Source organism: Archocentrus centrarchus, chromosome 1 (genome assembly GCF_007364275.1).
Source record: "Archocentrus centrarchus isolate MPI-CPG fArcCen1 chromosome 1, fArcCen1, whole genome shotgun sequence".
NCBI lineage: Eukaryota > Metazoa > Chordata > Actinopteri > Cichliformes > Cichlidae > Archocentrus > Archocentrus centrarchus.
The window spans coordinates 1899827-1918154 of NC_044346.1; the positions used below are offsets into that span (position 1 = coordinate 1899827).

At 47.0% G+C, this 18328-nt stretch overlaps 1 protein-coding gene across 1 annotated transcript; it reads left to right on the top strand.

Moving 5' to 3' along the window:
• The first annotated feature begins 234 nt into the window (after positions 1-234).
• spred2a (sprouty related EVH1 domain containing 2a) lies at positions 235-17686 on the top strand. Its single transcript, XM_030732037.1, has 6 exons — positions 235-371; positions 9989-10163; positions 11317-11485; positions 11580-11644; positions 15441-15605; positions 15832-17686. Exons 1-6 carry the CDS (start codon positions 337-339, stop codon positions 16540-16542), a joined length of 1320 nt encoding a protein of 439 aa, XP_030587897.1. The 5' UTR covers positions 235-336; the 3' UTR covers positions 16543-17686.
• Positions 17687-18328: the final 642 nt, after the last annotated feature.

An 18328-nucleotide genomic window follows, 5' to 3' on the forward strand; every position in this document is an offset into this window, starting at 1 on the left:
CACTGCATTCCAACCCGCTCCGGTGGGGGAGGAGGAGGAGGAGGAGGCGGAGGAAGGAGAAGGAGAGGCAATAAAGGCGGAGGTGGAGGTGGAGGAGGAGACTTGATGCGCCTCTTCGGATGCGCTCCACTGACTGAGGAGTGAAAGGAGGAGGAGGAGGAGGTGTTTGGGCAGAATACATAACACACACCGGATTAAAGAGCCGAGCGAGGAGCGGAGGAGGCGCGGGGAGGGAGCGGGGGAGGACCGGGGCCGCTGCTCCTGCTGAAAGGCGAGGAAACATGAGGACCGCGCACCGCGCCGCCGCGGAGGGAGCACCTTATTACCGGAGGTGAAATGGGAAAAATGAGCGAGGACGCGCGCCCAGACGAGTGAGTACCCGTAAGAACCTCCACACATCAGACGATGGATGGAGGTCTGCTGCTGACAGGGTGTCATCATGCGGAGGCCCTCATCATCTTCATCCTGCTCAGAGGAGGAGGATGAAGATGAGCCTCCTGATGAGCCTCCCGCAGACACAGAGGAGGTGCAGGCAGCCGCAGGAGCTCCATACAGAAAGGTGCAGGAGGGTCAGCAGCTTCCTCCATCATGACATGAGTCATCCTCAGAGGCTGCACATGCTCCCGCTCAGCCTCTTCATCGCAGCAGTCAGAGGGTGGCTCAGTGTGATTCTGAGGGGCTGCTGACTTCAGGCGCGTTACTGTCACAGAGTGGCTGATTATCTGCTGCTGCCAGGGCCTGTTTGAGGCTTCAAACACTTTTCAGGATCATTTGATTTCACTTTAGAAGGTTTAAAGATTCCGAGCTTCTCCCAAAACTCCCGAATCTTTCCAAAGTTTAGGAGAGCAGAGCCCCTGGACCAGAAAGCCCTCAGTATTTATTATTGATTTTCACTGAAACATGTAGAGAGGAACTCTGAATTTCATCTAAACAAGTTCAGAACCAAGAGGAGAGTCTGCTTGGATCAGCGGGAATGTTCACAGGATCTTTTCCTGTGAGGCTTCTGTAGAGTATGAGGATCTGGATGAAGGTACGGCTCAGGATCCCGCTCAAAGTCCATTTATGATTTTATTGTGTTTTGCTCTATGATACATCCATAGTTTATTTTATGTTGGCTTTCTTTTCAGTTTTCTAAAGTTTCCCAGAGAATTGGGATGGTGGGGTATGGAATTATATTTGTGTCAGAACTGGTGCACGAGTTTGATTTCACAGCTGCAGGTATTCATTTCCACTCATGCGCATAAATGAAAGAACTCAGCAGCCAAAGAAGCCATCAGAGCAGATTCGCATGCAGGTAAATCTGCTCTGAGTCAGCCTGACCTTTGACAGTTTGGAGGGCAGAGCCCAAAAGAAGAAGGGCCCCAGTGATTGGTCACTTTCCAAACAGTGACATCACAGCCTCTGTAATCAACAGGTTCAGTTTATCGCCTTAAAGCTGTGGGCTGAACGTGGTTCTCCTCAGCAGACCATAGGGAGCTATACCTGTCTGCCTGCAGAGAGCACCTGCTGCCAGGTGGGGGCAGGTCCAGCTGTTGTGGTGCTGCTGTTGGCTCTTCAACCAAAGAAGAGCAAAGTACTAACATCCAAGGAGCTGCAGTCACACCACTGCAGCCGGTCTGAGCTTCTCGTGCCCTGTTTTTAATGCTTTTCATGCGTCTCCGGTTCCTGGTGAACTCTGGAATGGGAAAAGCGTGCCACTCCCTTCCTTGTTCCCACCTAATTGTCAACCAATTGCAGGGTTCTAGCCAGAAAAAAGATTTCAGCCCAGTGCGTGTGTGGGGGGGAATAATGCTAATTAGCTTGCTAATTTGGGGTGGGAGGGTAGAGGTCATCTGAAGCAAGGTCTGAGTGATGCCAAAGCGTATGAAGGGATGCGGTATGAGTGCTGTGTGTACACAAAACACGGCGTCGGTGGAGGATTTGGGCTTTCCAGGCTACCTCCAAAAGTCGCCGAAGTCACCGGGAAAAAGTTGCTAAATTTCCTTACTTGTCGCTTTTTGGTAAAAAAAAAGTTGCTAAGTTGGCAACACTGAGCTCCTCAGAATTTATGTTTAATAAGAAACTCAAAATTGTCATTTGTGCTCCCCTCTTCCATTTCTTTCCCCTCGCTTTCTCACTGGTTGCCATTTTGGTTTCTGTAGCCACGCGAACTCAAATATGAACAGGGCTGTCTCGAGATCGCGCATGCACATGGTGAACAAAACTGGCCGTCCCCGGTGGTAGATTGTAAATTGTGGTGAAATAATATTATAGTGCAGCGATGAGAGAAAACCAGTCTGGTGTCAGCGACAGGCAGAGTGTGCGGGGTGCGTGCCCACTTGCTAATTGCAGTGATAGAAGAGTTTTGATAGCAAACAGGGTGATGAACCGCTGGCTGAAACCCCAAATCAGCATTTGACCTTTGCACAGCCGAGCTACACCTGTTGGGGTTTTGGAAGACTGCAAACCCCTTGCTGTAGGCAAAGCCCTCCATAAACAGATGCTGATGTCCGCTGCAGACCACAGGGAGGCACCTCTCTGTTCTTACTGCTAAAATATCCATTGTACAGTTTTCTTCAACAGTTTTGAACTTTAGTTTGATGAGTTTGTTTCTTTACAAATATTAATAGATTTCATAAAGAGACTTTCTATGTTTAGGTCAGAGTATTAATACTACAGTATTTGTACATGCGGGAAGAGAAAACATTTACTGAAGTAAAAGTGCAAAATTATTGAGTCATTTAGGTGTGCAGCACTTGGATGCACTTCTGCTGGAGCTCATCTACTGTAGCCTTAATTTATTAGTTGATTTAAATTTCATATTACTCTAATCCTGCTAAATAGGCCAATTAAAGCCGTATCTTTTTATGAATGAATCTGAAATCGATCTGTTGACTGTTTGCAGCGTTAACTGTCATCTCTGCCAAGTGCCGGTGGATGTTACTGATAGTGGCTTCACTTTGGTACTCAAAGATCTTAAAAAAGTGGAGGATTTGAGGGCAGCTTTTGAAGCGCTCCATCCAGTCACAGTGTGCAGTTCCACATGTTTGCTGCAGACCAGGAAACGTTGTGTTGGCACGTATATCCGTCTCTGTTCTGGCTGTAATCCCACAGTTATAACTGTGAGATCCTCATACACACTTCCTGGCTTCCTGATCCTTGATACTGGCATCCAGCTGGCTAACGGACAGCAGCAGAGCCTCCAGAACTCGCCTTTGAATCCTTCGGTTTTTAAGGTTTCTGCAGCATGAAAGTAATGCTGTGACAGCTCTGAGTGACATTTCAGACATTTCAGAAACAATCTGCGTTTACACAGAGACGGCAGAGACGATGAAAACGTTGTAGTTCCCATTGCCAGGCCAGGTGTGTTTTTTGGGTGTTTTTTTGCAAAGCTTTTTTACGCAACACGCACATGCGTGGAGGGACTCAGTGGGATGCGCAGCAAAGATTTGTTCATTATTTACAAAATGACCAATGTGAGAAGCTTTGTGTGGACTGATGACGAGGTTGGATTGCTGCTGCACTCAACTGCAAAAACACAGGAAAATATTGACTGGGAATCGTGCCACTTGAAGTTCCCCAGATATTTAAGTTAAGTTCAAAAGACAGAGCAGCACAAGAAGCACTAGTGAATCCACCATTGCGATTGTTGTTCATCTATTAGCGCATGTGTGGAAAACTGTGGCGGTCGCAACCATAGTGCGCATGTGCAAGTGCCCCCGTTTCCAAAAAGCATCGTATTCGTCCGTTCACACGGAGATGAAGGCCGGAGCGTTTCCACTAAAACGGTGTTGTGTAAACGGGGCCTGAATTCTGCCATCACGCTGGCTGGTGAGGAAGACGCAAGCTGGGTAGCTGCAGAGAAAATTTCAAAATAACAGCAACCCATTGCACTCTCAGATGGATAAAATAAAAGACAAATGCCTGCTAAATGGAGAATTTTGAGTAATTGTAATTCTGAGTTGTAATTCTAAATTACAACATTTTCCAGTTTTTTAAGTTTTTTTTTTTGTCTTCAAGCTGCTTTTGTTTGTGTAAAACAGCCAACAGAACCTAATGAGAAGCATCAGCTAATAACACTCAAAGCTTTGCTTTATATGTTCAAAACAAGCAGTACCAATAAATCTGTGTGGTGACCAGTTGTTCAATATTTAGCTAAATATTTATTCCTCTCTCAGTTTCAGGCGAGTTTTTTTTTGTTTGGAACATTTCTTCAGCTAGGTTTAATTCACACACTCAGAGATTTCTTTTTTAGATTGATTGTGATTCCTTATTATTCCAGGGTAGTTAAAATCATTTCCATTTACAATTTAGACTCTGTCAAAGCTCAGCTGGTTGCACAGTATGAGCGATTTATTGCCAAACAGCAGCAGCAGCAACTGTGCAGAGACAAACAGGGCTGTTCTTATGTAAATGTTCTCTGTGCCTCCATGGCAACAGCAGAGGATGCTTTACAGAATGCAGCTAGCAAAGAAATCAAAAGTTGATGTCCCTGCGTACGTGTCACATCCTGTTAATGAGACACCCGGCCTCACCCAGAGCGATGGGATGAATTTCACAGCTTATGGAAGCTTGCTGTTTCAGCCACTGAAAAAAAAAAAATTGCCATCTATAAGTCGAGATTATCTCAAAATTTTGACTTAATAACTCAAAATTTAAAGTTCTCTATGGATGGCGAAGAATGTGTTTCTCAGTGACAGAAAAATGCTTCCATAGAAACTTCAGCCTGCAGGTACTCTGGAGAAAGTTTCGTGTTCATCTGGACTCAGATAACCGATTGGTAGCTGACCCGCTCTGTCGCCTGAGCTGCAGGTGCCGCCAAAGTGCAGATTTGTGGAGTATAATTTTCTTCTTCTGGTGTAATAAAAGCTGCAGAGTTTGAATGAACCTCCCTGTGAGGGTGCCTGCACTTCCTCAGGTTCTTGCAGGGGTGACACAAAGAAGCCGTGTTGTGGGCTCAGGCCTTTTTGCGTGTTGCTGTGTGAGATTTATGTTGTGAGGGTTTTTGTGGGTGGCACAGGTGACCTGGCAGGTGTTACGCAGGGATTTGGGGTACGCTGCTGCTCTCTTTCCTCCTGTGGTGGTGTCTGCTCCGTCCCCACGCTGCATGCCCCGCTTGGTTTCGTTTCTGTGTGTTTTGGTTTGGTTTTGCACGTGCAGTACACGCTTTGCATCTGCCGGCACGTTCATGCATTGCTTTGCACACTGATGCTGGGTTACGTGTGTCATGTTTGATGTGGAGTTTAGTGGACATTTGTTGGTCTTTGTGGGGTTGTTGATGCAAGTCTGTTGTGGCCTACAACCCCATCATTACCACTGAAGGCTCATCTGGGATTTGGACCCGGGACCTCTCGCCCGCCTGCTTGTTATGACTCAGCTCATAAAGTGCAGCATAAAACGGAGACTGGCACCAGAGTTCTTAGAAACATGGGTTTAAATGAGTGAATATTTTCAGCTAAACACAACAGCCAGGAGAGCATGAAGAGGTCTACAAGAAGAGCCGTCCCTCCACAGCCACCCTCAGGTGTGCCTTTATCCACATGTCATCAGATGCAGACAGTCAGCAGTTAAGCCCAGAAGCTCTTGTTCTGCTACTGCAGAGAGAGAGTAAAGTTTGCAGAGAAGCGTTAACAAGCTGGCTTGTGTGCACACCCTGCAGGTAAACACGTGGGTCACATGACTGCATACGGTCAGATAAATGGCTCGAGGTCTTCAGGCTTTACCACCAGCTGCAGATTCTGGTTAGAGTCGCCCTCCAGCTCACAGAGGAACCATCACCAGCTACAGGCCTGCGGTGGACAAGAGACTCTTTGGCGTCCACTCCCCCCCCACCACCATGCATCACTCTGGGTTTGAGCCACTGTGGTCTCTCCTGTTGGCGTCCTTGCGTTTACAATTTGCAGTCTTCCACCGGGCACAGCCAGTTTCGTTCACAATGTGCACGCGCCATCTCGCAACAGTCCTGTTCATGCTTGATTTGGGGGGCAAAATAGTGATCAGCATGAAACTGAGGGGGAAGTAGAGGAAAAAGGGAGCACAAAGGACGATTTTGGGCTTCCTATTAAACATAAAATCCCAGGAGGTTGTCTTCTTTCTTGTCTTTATAGACTCACAAGGATCACACACTGACGCGTTGCTTAAGGAATGTTTATTAACAATAGCTGCAGGTAAACATGCATCTTATTTTCAGAACATTGTAACACAGACTAGACGGATCCACACTCCCTGTCGGCATCAAGTCACATGGTCCAATCAGATTCAGGTGCCTTCAAAGACCCGTAGAACCAACCATTACAATCACATTGCATACATATATTATCCAACTGTTCACCATCACTGAATTAGCAAGCTGGCACAGCATTTAGCATTTAGTATTAGCTTGCTAATGCTAATTAGCCCCCCACCCCAACACACACACACACACACACACACACGATGGGCTGAAATTTTTTTCTGGCTAGAACCCTGGAAGCATTTGAAGACCTCCTTATCTTCCTCATGACTACACAGCTTTCTTCTGTCAGGACCTTTACTGATAAGGACTGTGTAACAACAGCCAGCCAACTGATTTGGGTCTAATCTGAGCTACTTTTCGCATTTATGGCTCGGCTGGCAAATGTTGAGTGGACAAGTTAAGGCCCAAAAGTCAAGAACCGTACTTTACCACTGGGTGATTACAGCACAGCTGAACTCTGGCCAGTGTAAGGTAGACCTGCAGTTGTAAAACTCACCCAGAGTCAGTGCTGTCAGTCAAGGCCAGAATGGTTCCTATTGAACGGCACATGGGGGCCTCCTGGCCACCTCTTGGGTGAGGTGTTCCGGGCATGTCCCACCGAGAGGAGGAACCGTGGTAGACCCAGGACATGCTGGGGAGATTATATATCTCGGCTGGCCTGGGAACGCCTTGGGTTCCCTCCGGATGAGCTGGGGAGAGGGAAGCCTGGGCTTCTTTACTTAGGCTCCTCCTCCCGCGACCCAGCCTTGGATAAGCGGAAGAGAATGGATGGATGGATAGATGGATAAATATAAAGTATTGTGATGAGATCGATTCGGCTATATGTTACATGCATGAGACAGGTAGGTCAGTCTCAGGACCAGTCGGAAAAATGGAGCTCAAGAAGCTGCTGCACAGCTGCGCGCTGCCATCTTGTCATGATTCAGTTTGAATCTGAAATATTTCTTCTGCATGTTTCATACCTGAGCTTCTGTTTTCTTAGATTTATAGACTCCATGTGGAGCAAAACCTGCCCCTTGTGACCGAAAAGTGACTGAAAATAGACCTGCAAGAAAAACAAGAGAAACCTCGGTCCTGTTTGTGACTCGCAAATCCGCCACAACCGCTTTATTGTGGACTCTGTCTCACCTGACTTCCCAAAAGTTTTGTGGCAAAAAGTAAAGAAGTAAACGTACAAAAACTTATATCACCTGCTCATAATCACCAGAGAGAAACTCATTCAGATCAGGATTAGAAATGAATCACCATCTCTGTTTTCTGTGCTCACTGGCCCCTCTGTTCATCAGAATCGGATTAGTTAGCACTGTGTGGCTAATGTTAGCAGTGCTAGTAGCTGCAGGTTACTAGCACTGTCCTCACTTCCTGTGCAGACTGTGGTCGCATGTCCCTGCGGCTGGGTGGTTTTCTGTCCCTTAAGTCAGCCGACAGTTTCTGCATCAAACTACTGCAGACCTGCGCTGTTAGCATACCTGTTACCTATCTCACGTTGTTAGTTTAGAGCTTCCTCTCATAGAGAGTGGTGCTGCCATCTAGTGGCAAGTGGCTACATAACGTCCTAAAAAAGCCGTTAAACAGGTTAACCCGAGGTTAGAAAGCTTCGGTATAGAAACATGGCTGAATGAGGCTTGTAGTAAGAAAGCGCTTCGACAGTGCCTTATGTATCGGTCCATTTACAAAATTTAAAACAACAGAGCAGCAATGCTTAGATTCAATTTCCATGTCCAGTTTGTTCCACTTTCACCTCCTGATTTCACTGTCAAAGACACTGTGGCTGCAGTCTGTGAAGAGCACTCTGTAATCCTGCTGCTGACATCAGGGCTGCCGTCTAACATGAACAGAAGGATAAACGTGTCATTTCAGTGCACAGAGGTGACTTTTTAGCTGGGGAAGTTTCCTGCCGTTAGTGCGACTCGTTCTTATTTAAGTAACATATGAAAGCAGAGGAAGCTCGTGTCAGAGTGCGAGGATGTGGCTGTTTCCTGGAGGCAGACTGCATCGGTTCCCGTAAAAGTTCCAGTACGTTTGCTCTGGGGCCTCACTGGTCTGATGTACAGTATGCGTTTAAAGGGACGGCGCAGCAGACAGCGCCCCCTGTCTGTGAGCGCTACCATCAGTCATTGTGGAGGTGAAGGTGTCTGAAAATGGAGAATCACTTAGTGGGGCCAAACTCCAGCATGTAGACTGTGTGTGTGTGTCTGTGTGTTACTGCTGGCAAAGCAGTGATGACTCATGCTACACACACAGACACGCACACAAACACCATCTGTTTGACAGGCAGGCTGAATCACAAGGCGGAGGGAAGCTGAGTGTGTGTGTGTGTGTGTGTGTGTGTGTGTGTGTGTGTGTGTGTGTGTGTGTGTGTGTGTGTGTGTGTCGGTGGCAGCACATCTCAACACCCTGTCGTCAACAGAGACCGCTGCGACACGGTGACCGTGGAAACAGGATGTAGGAGATATGTCGGAGTACCAAAGACGAGCCGAGAGAGTCAGATTTTTTTTCCTTCCTTCTGTCTCGCCGCCGCCGCCGTGCTTCACGCTCCAGCTCCACGTTGTTGTTCTGAACGCGGGGATCTGGTCTGTGCTGGCAGCTCGGTTCTGGTTGCTGTGGTTTCTGTGTGATCACTGCTGAGTGATGCTGCGTTCGGTGGACAGCGTGCTGAATCACTGCAGAGGGAAGGAGGACGCCCCCCCCCCGCTGCTCACACTCGCGGTGTTATCAGTGTTACGCATTCTGATTGGACAACACTCCTGACATCAGCACGCGCGGTCTGATCAGATGGTTTCTCACAATCTCTCCACCTGTGACTCCCCCTGCATTTTATAGGAAGGGAGGAGAGACGCTGCTGTGTGACTGACCACTAACAGTTAATACAATTAGAATCATTAGCTGACTCAGCTGGTATTTCTGGTACTGACTAGTGAGGACAGCAGCTTTTAAACATCTAGTTGATTTGTCATTCCCATCCCTGCTTTAACAGGAAACAGCAGCCTTGGACATTTACATATTGAACTCTACAGTAACACGCATCTGTGAGAGGGAAATGTAAAATTAAATGAAGCTTAATGACACTCTGAATATGAAGGTAAAATTAGACTGTTTCAACAGTTGGATGTACCAAACCCGATCCCATTCTGCTGTGAATGCTCACTGTGAGGAGGAGGAAACTAGGAACAGCTTTAAGAAAACATCAGCCTCAACCTAAACTTTGATTTCCTAACTTATTAAAATAAAATGCAGAAATGAATGCATCCAAGAATATAAAAGCAGAGGACGAGAAGGGTCAGGTTTCCTTTGACGCCGCTGCTGATGCGTGATGTTGTAATCAACATTGATCTGAATTGATCGGCCCCTTGTCACTGATATCCAACACCCCTTTTTCAAACAAAGATGGGACTGATATCTGCTCCACATCAGTGCAGTCCCTCCACAGTAGAGCTCGACCGACAAAGATTGGCCCAAGAGCAAAGCGTGTGATAGTCTGGAAAGTCCCAAAGGAATCAGTCCCAGGAGAAGCTGTAAGTAGCTGAAGGCCTCTTCCACACTGCCTAATGTTGAGGTTCACGAGTCCCACGATAGCAGCAATAGTGCACATGGCAGGTCTACAAGTAGGAGCTTCAGCCGGAAGTCTGGATGTGACCTCTGGGTTCTGGTGTCACTCGAGGACTTCAGACACTTTTTATCCACCCCCACAAATCCCAGTGTCTGTGGTGCAGTTCATAACAGAAGCTGTCTTTGTAGAGCTGCTAACCAAAGCTTTTTTTTTCTCTGTTGCAGTGATAGCTACATAGTGCGCGTCAAAGCGGTGGTGATGACCAGAGACGAGTCGAGCGGCGGGTGGTTGGCGCAGGACGGTTGCCTGAGCAGAGTGGGCGTGTGCAGACTGCTTCCGAATGAACTGCTGGGACGCAACACTTTCCTTATCCACGGAGAACGTCTCAAAGACAAGCAGGTGAGCCCCGAGCCTGGACCAGGATTCAGGGACAGATAAAGCAGCTTCTGTAGAGGAGAGCGTCACATGGAACCCAAACTATGAAGACAAATGTAGCTTATTATATTAATATGAACATTAGCAATTTGAATCTGATATAGGGTTTGTGATATTTTTAAAAACTCCTTTCACTCGTAGTCAGTTGTTGTTGGGAGTCAGATGGCTGGAACGTTGGGGCTGAATCTTAAATCCACAGTCTTATTATTTTCAGTCATTACCCACAGCTTGTGGCCATAGGTGATGAAGAGAACAGACACCTGACAGACCAGTACAGTACTAATCCTCTCACTGCAAACAAACCACCCTTTTGAGAACAATCTTAGTTACCGTCCAGTATGGTAATAAAGGGACTCGTGACAAAGGGCAGTCCTAGCAGAGTCCAGTGCCCTCCCGATTACATGTGATACTGTCACTGTTGGTCCTTAGAAATGGTAGAAAATGTGTATCAGAGCACGCCTCTGCTTTTAGTCTCTGTGGACATCAGTTCAGAAACCCGTCAGGATTATAAAACTCCAAGCTGATTGCAGAGATCCACTTCCTGTTTCACCCGACGTCGCTCACATGGCTGCTGAGGATCTCAAACCACATTTGATTACGTTTAAAAGAGGAAAGCAGGTAAAAATTGGCCGTATGTGTAATTTAAGCTCCTTACTTACTTGTGTAAGTAAGGGCATTTTGATAAAAACTAAGCTACACCTCCATGAGACATTCAACAGCATGCTGGTGTGTCACAGCAGAAGGTTTTTGGGTTGCTTTCAAACTGAAATATGTGAGAAATTGTTCATTTTTTTCAGATTTCAGCACCTTTCAGACTAGTTTGGTATATTTGATTTTTTACTGCTTAGAAAAGCTTCTTGAATTTTTTGAGAGCTTTAAGGTAGTAATAGTTTAATAGACAGAGAAAATATTAGCAAGTTGTAGGCATCTTTGTTACTCTTATTTTAGGCCGTATTGAACTAAACCAAGATTTTTTGCCATAGCATCTTAAAAGCGTTCATTATTGGATTCAGTCGTTGCGGTCAGAGGACTCTTCTCTGTTGCTACGGCATTCTCAGATCGTCTTCCTCGATAACATCGTCTCCTCTTCCTTGTCCAATGTTTTTGAAATAATCAGGTGATTCTGGAGTGCTTCTTAAAAAAGGACCTGGTTTACACGAAGGCCACGCCCACCTTTCACCACTGGAAGGTGGACAACAAAAAGTGTGGTCTGACCTTCCAGAGCCCGGCCGACGCCCGAGCTTTCGATCGCGGGGTCAGGAAGGCCCTGGAGGACTTAACTGAAGGTACGCAGCGGAAACCCTCGAGGTTCGAGCTCTGACTCTCACTCCGTCTGCATTAATGTTGTAATTTATCGGCTCCTCTGCTGCTGCACTCCAGGCTCGACAACATCCTCATCGACGCTGCAGAATGAAGCGGAGCTCGGCGATGACGACGTCTTCACGGTGAGAAATGTCCTTCGGTCACATGACCCACCATTCCTTCGTTGTGTAGTGTGATGTGGCAGGATTTGGGTCCTGGGTGGGAATAACTAGAGCAGAGCAGCAGCGAGGAGCTGGGTTTAATTTCAGGATTCATATGTTGGTGGTGTTTTTGTTGGATTTTGTTTTTGTCTGTCTTTGGGAGAACATGAGTGTTTGACTTTGGTTGTTCAGTCCTCACAAAGATAAAAATATGAAACGTATGTGTTTTTAGAAGGGTGATAGACAGGAAGTATGAGGGACGGGACAGGTCGGGTTTCCTGTGGTGTTTATGACCAGACACATGTCGCCGTCCTGTTTGAAGTTTGGTTTAGTCACAGATACAGCAGCATGCACGCACACACACACACACAAACGCATGCAGTTACGTCACAATGACCGTCATTAAAATTTAATGAACATGTTTTTTACCTGTTTTGTTTTTGACCGTACTAAGAAGTCAAGTCCCCACAATGTTACTCTAAAAGTCATGTACCCACAATATCAATAAAACAATTTCACACACACACACACACACACACACACACACACACACACACACACCTGACGCTAACCTGAACCTTCAAGCAGCTTTTTGGAGGTCCTTTTGTTGGTTTTTATGACTGCTCGGTGGCAGAAGACGCTGTGAGTTTACAGTAATGGGGTATGTTGGACCGACAGGCTGCGGTGCTCATGCTCACTGTTAGGTCAAAGGTCATAGTGGCTGGTGTTTAGAAAGCAGTCATGAAGAATCCACAAAGAGCAGCAGCAGCACCAAGCAGCAGTTGTGTTTGGACTCCAGCACATGTGCTTCAGGTTAGTGTAGTCTGGTCTGCTTTAAGCCTGTGATCTCTAAAGCCGCATTTCCATTAATAACTACTCAGCGCGGGTTGACTCGACTCAGCGCGGTTTGAAAGTGTTTCCATTAGTACCTGGTACCAGGTACTTTTTTAGTACTCACTCAGCTGGGGTATCAAGCGATCTGAGGCGATCTGAGGCGATCTGAAAATGTGACGCAGAAGAACAGCATGCCACTGATTGGCCAGGGAGTGTCGTCACTAGTTGAGTCATGAAAGCGACTCCTTCACCAGAATCAACCGCGCCATTTTTAAAACCCAACAGCAAGAAACTGGAGGCACGCAAAGCACCAGTTGAATGCCCAGACCGGCAGTTTGCAGCAGTAGTTTTGCAACAAGAAAGCCACCTGAAACGTGCACACAGCATACAGATTTTAACCCTATACTGCCGGGCGATTTCCGCTGAAGCACCCATTACCTGCCCCTAATAGCTGTGAACAGCTGGTTAGCGCTGAGGCGGCCGATCAAAGGAACTTTGATTGTAATTCCACAATCGTTTGTCCTATCAGAAAAATTCGGTTTTCAAAAAAATAACATTTTCTGAAAGCTGAGAAACTGCACTTCACAACCAACATAGGGTTATTACGGTAATTGTTGCCAGAAATACACGAATGGCGGCACTTTTGAAGTACATTGAGTTGATTATGACGTGTTCAGCGGTATAGGGCTATACTTAACAATGATAACCTTCATCCATTAAAATATTGTACGGGGGACTCATGCATGGTGATGATTATTAAACTGATGTTAGCTATGTTAGCTTGCCTCTATCTCATCCATTGTTGTGTTGTGCTTTGAGCAGCATACAAATTACATCAAGAGACTAAAGCCCGGTACCCAACTGCAATGGAAACAGAGCAAGACCGTGGTGAGTCATGCTGAGTCCAGTTGACCCGCACTGAGTAGATACTAATGGAAACCCAGCAATAGACTATAATTAACCCTTTGTTATCAGGATGTGTGATTTTTTTCAGAAAGTCCTGGCAATCATGAGACGCAAACAAATCAACACGCATCAAAAAGTCTTTACGCTCTTTTAAAGACTATTTTTTCCTCTAAAGCATGGGGTTGGTTTTCGGGTTACTAACTGATGATGCGTAAAGGTGATTTCATCCAGGACAGGGTGCGACCATTAGAAACGAGGCTAGCAGCAGACAAGGAAGGTAAGCGGGACAATAAGTTATCGTGTACGAATTCCCTGAATTATTCAACAGTGTTTGTTGAATTTGCATTGAGAGGATGAGAGGGAAACATGTCAGCTGTGTTTAAAAAGCTCAGATCCATTAGAGTTGTGGAAACGAGGAAAAGAGGTGCAGAAAACAGAGATCCCGCTGGAAGTTTTGCTCAGTCCCCTGCACCTCCCTCGAACAGTTTGCTGAACCCAGCAACGAGAAAAAGCCGCTGGGTTCAGCAAACTGGTCTAAAGCTGATTTTACATTGAATTAAAACCACCATCGCTCCTGGGCCTTAATCAAAGCACTTACGTTGCCTGAAGCACCCGTGGGAGTCTGGATGCGAAGAGTCGAGCATCTTCCGTCACAACCTGCTCCTGATTGCTTTGCTGTAGCTCATAAATGTGAACTTGCATTCATTCAGAACTGAAGATGTAAACATATTCAGTTCAACAACACATGAAGCTGATTTCATGGACTTTTCTCTGCAGGGTCCAGCTCAGATTGGGTGAGGCTCTCGATCACACCATCTCCTGTCTCTGAGCCGGAATATAGGGCCAGCCAGTCAGCCATTAACATTCACAGGCTGAGTTTCCCCTAAACCCCCCATGAGAGCCAAATGAGGTTCAGATATAAAAGAACCAGAGTGATATATGCTTAAAAGAAAACGATTAAAAATTTTAAGAACTACCATTTATTCTGAGGGTGAGATGAGAAGTACATTTTGGGATTTTTGGACAGACTAGCTATTTCCCTTCCAGTCTTTGAGCTAACCACGTCCCGCAGAAAGCTTTGTAAGTAACACACAGGTTTCAGGTGTGCATCCTTTGTCTCCTGTAGCTGACAGCAGATCAGCTGAGTTTCTTCAAAGAAAGCAGTGTATTGTTTCTGCAGGATGTCCAGCACTGGAGACAAAAGTCAGTAGTCCGTCAGTGAGCTGCCTGTTTACATCGCTGACCTCAGTCAGAGGAAAGAGCGTGGCTGCAGATCATTTCAGTTTGTACAAAGTGAAGTGGGAGGAGGAGGAGGAGGAGGATGGGTGTTCTCAGGAAAATAGTTTTTGGAAAGAGTTAGACTTTGAGTCGCTGAGAAGGACAATGGGGATGTAGATCAACATCAGCTGTCACGATACAGTGCTTCCTCTCCTGTGGACGCCCCTGGGAACTGGACTGGTCGGAAGGGTCGAACGTACCCAAGCAGCCGGAGTGGAAATGTTGGAGTTCTGTGCCGCATTATGAGGTGTGAGGCTAACCTGTCAGATGTCAGAGCGTCTCCTGCGTTTTACGAGGCTCTCGTCTTTTTAAAGTGCTGCAGTTCTTTGTCTTATGAATAAAACTATTCGCTATTCATAAAACATACATTTTAGGGGTGATGCTGATAAAATGGTGATAAAAATCACATAAACAATAAGAGTAAAATGCAACACTGCACATTCAGTTTGAGCGGCTGTAACTTTACAGCTGCTTCATTCAGAGGTTTCAGTAATGAGCTGCTCATAGAAACGTGTGCCCCAGCAGACTCAGTGAAATCGTGGCGCTTCCAGCTGATTTTAGAATGACACGCTGTACATCACCTGCTCCGGACCAGGTGAGGTGTTCAGCATCAGTTACCATGGTGATTTAGCAGGTAAAAATAGGTAAGTTTTGGTGACAAACTCTGACCTCGAGGCCCACTTGCCGACTCTAAGTCATTCATCTGGCTTCATAGTTGACCCCTGTGGAAAAACCTTCTCTTTCTCTCTTTCTCCTCCAGACTGCCACCGACAGCTCATCCAACTCGTCCCAGAAGAGAGAGCCGCCGATGCGCGCGCTCACTCCGCCCAACTTTTGTGAGCCCCGCCGGCACCACTGCATCCTGGGACATTTGTACGAGCAGCATCGGCCCTCTGATCACTACTTCCTGGACCAGGTGAATACGGTAAGGGGAGGAGGCTCTGCTAAGAACTTCAGAAAATTTAGTTTTGATCAGAAATTGATACATTTTTCTCTGTTGTTTTAAAATGAGTTCTAATTTGGTCAATAATGACGTGATTGTGCCCCTGTGGCACTAACCAGAAAAGTAGCAGGTGCAGACTTGTTCAGACTATGTCCAAGTGTGGTTTTATCCCACGCCGTCTTTAAACACTTTCTATCCCCTCTTGCAGGCGGTGCACATGTTTCCTCGTCACGTCAGCTTCCAGTTGGAGGAGGAGGAGGTCGTACGCATCAACCCCCGTGAGCGGACCTGGCTCACAGGCTACGAGGATTACCGCCACGCAAACTCCACACGTGACAAACTCACCCAGCCCCACAACCCGGATGCCTGCGTGCACTTTACCAAGAGCGAGCCGCCCAAACATGACTACACCTACCCGTACCCTCTGAGCTGTGATGTGCAGCGAGGCTGTGAGGCACAGCGAGGCTGCGACGGAAAACCGAGCTGCCTCGAGCTGGGTGGTGGCCACAGGGCGGTGGTGACGGTGCAGCCGCGAGCCCCGCAGCCCAAAGGCAAACGTCGGAAAGATGACGGGGAGCGTTCACGCTGCGTTTACTGTCAGGACATGTTCAACCACGATGACAATGGGCGGGGCCGCTGCCAGGAAGCACCCGACCCTATTCAGACCTGCATCCGGCGGGTGAGCTTCATGTGGTGCGCAGACAGCCTTCTGTACCACTGCATGTCCGATCCGGAGGGCGATTACTCGGACCCGTGCTCTTGCGACACCACAGACGAGCGTTTCTGTCTGCGCTGGACAGCGCTGGTGGGTCTGTCGCTGCTGGCTCCCTGCATGTGCTGCTACGCCCCCCTCAGGGCGTGCTACCGCTGCGGCGTGGCCTGCCACTGCTGCGGTGGGAAGCACAAAGCTGTAGGCTGAGGCGTTGCAGGCCCCGCCCACTCCACAGTGACAGCTAGGTCTCACGAGGGGAAGCAGGGAAACGGAGGCCGCTGTGATTTCTACGTTGTTGTCGTTTTGTTGTTGTTGTTGGTCTTCATTTTCCGAAGGAGGAGAGGAACTCACACTGCGTGTTGATGGCCGGAAATAACAAAGTTCCCCGACGTCCACAAAGCTTATGCTCTTCATGAGGAATATTCATTTCTGTATAAAAGTATTATATGTACATGTTTAATACTTTTATATAGATGACAGGTACATTTATATTTTTACACTCATGCGTTTTAAAGGCTGTATGTGTGGGGTTTTTCTGCATTGTGGTGCCATGTTTGTAGAGCTCACTGACACTGCGAAAACGTTCCACCCTGATTCGTGTTAGGACCGAAAACTGAGCTGTGGCTCAGTCGCGCTGTGGCTAGCCGAGCTTAGCTGAAGCTGATGTTTATCAGCGGGCTCTTCAAAAACAGCCGTGCTAACTGTTTCTTAGTTTCATGCATGCTCAGCTAGGGAAACCACACAGCTGTGCGTACATAAAAGCAGCTTAGTCCTTTCTGTGCAAAGCCCTGTCAGCATAGTCGCTAAGGGTTAGCGGGTAAAGGTTAGCGGGTAAGGGTTGGTTCCCAGGCCACAACAAAGCAATCAGCAGTTTTCTTTGCTCTCGTTGGTGGCTGCTTCAGTCGCTTCAACAGAGTAGAGGAAAGCTTGTTCCCATCATCACTACAAATCTAAAGAGGATCCAGTCTGCTCAGTTCCAGCTCTGTAGTTTCGTTCTGTTGGACTCTGGCAAAGTAAAAAGGCAACACGTCACTGCATTGAACACAACAGCTGGTCTGAAGCTTAGTACAGTGCGTAAAAGGGACATGACAAGATCACCCACTGGCCCCGAGACCCTCTGTGATCCAGGTCTGTCGAGGACTCTGAAGAGCTTCTTCAGGACCTAAACTTCTGTTTAGTAGTTTGGATGTGATCTGTCCAAACTGCTATACAGAACATCTGGTTGTTTGTCCATTTCACAGCCATAAGCTATCACGACTGTTAAAATATGACTGTATAAAAAAAATAAATAAATAAACACATAAGAAATTCCCACTGGAAGATGAGCCTGGTATCAAATGTAGGTAAAAAGGAGGCCTTTCATTTGCTCGAACCTGAGCAGCCACCCATCCCACATGATGGTATGAGCCCAGAAAGTTTACCCAAAATGCACAGTTTCAAGTTGGCCAAGTTGGCCATTTTTGTTTCACCAGCTGGCTCCACCCCCATGCTCCATTTCAGCTGCAGTGCCGTCGGTGTCCATCGGGACCAGTTTCAGTAACAGTTTACCCAGAATGATGCGAACATCAGCAGCTACACTGGGGCTGTGCCACCTCCTGGCTGAGAGCAGTAAATTCAGTCTTGTGATATAACCCAACAGTAAATATGAACATGCAGGTGTCAAATGGTAAAAAAGTATATTTTGTAAAACTGAAATTACCTGTAATATAAACTGTCTGATTTCATTATGAGCTCCATTTTTATAGAAGACGTGTAGCTGTCATCCGTGACGTGAAACATGCAATCAGCCTGTAAGATCCACACAGCAGCCGCCATTCAAGACGAGGCCGAAGAGAGGAGGAAACGCCTCTCAGGTCACCCGTCTGACCGACATCCCTGCTGCTGCCATCAGCCACAGAGACGTGTCCCGCGTTAAAATGTGTCCCTCGTTGTGTATTTCTCTGTCTGTGGTGAGGAAGGTGAACTGAAAGCAGTGTCTTCGTTTGTTAAAGGA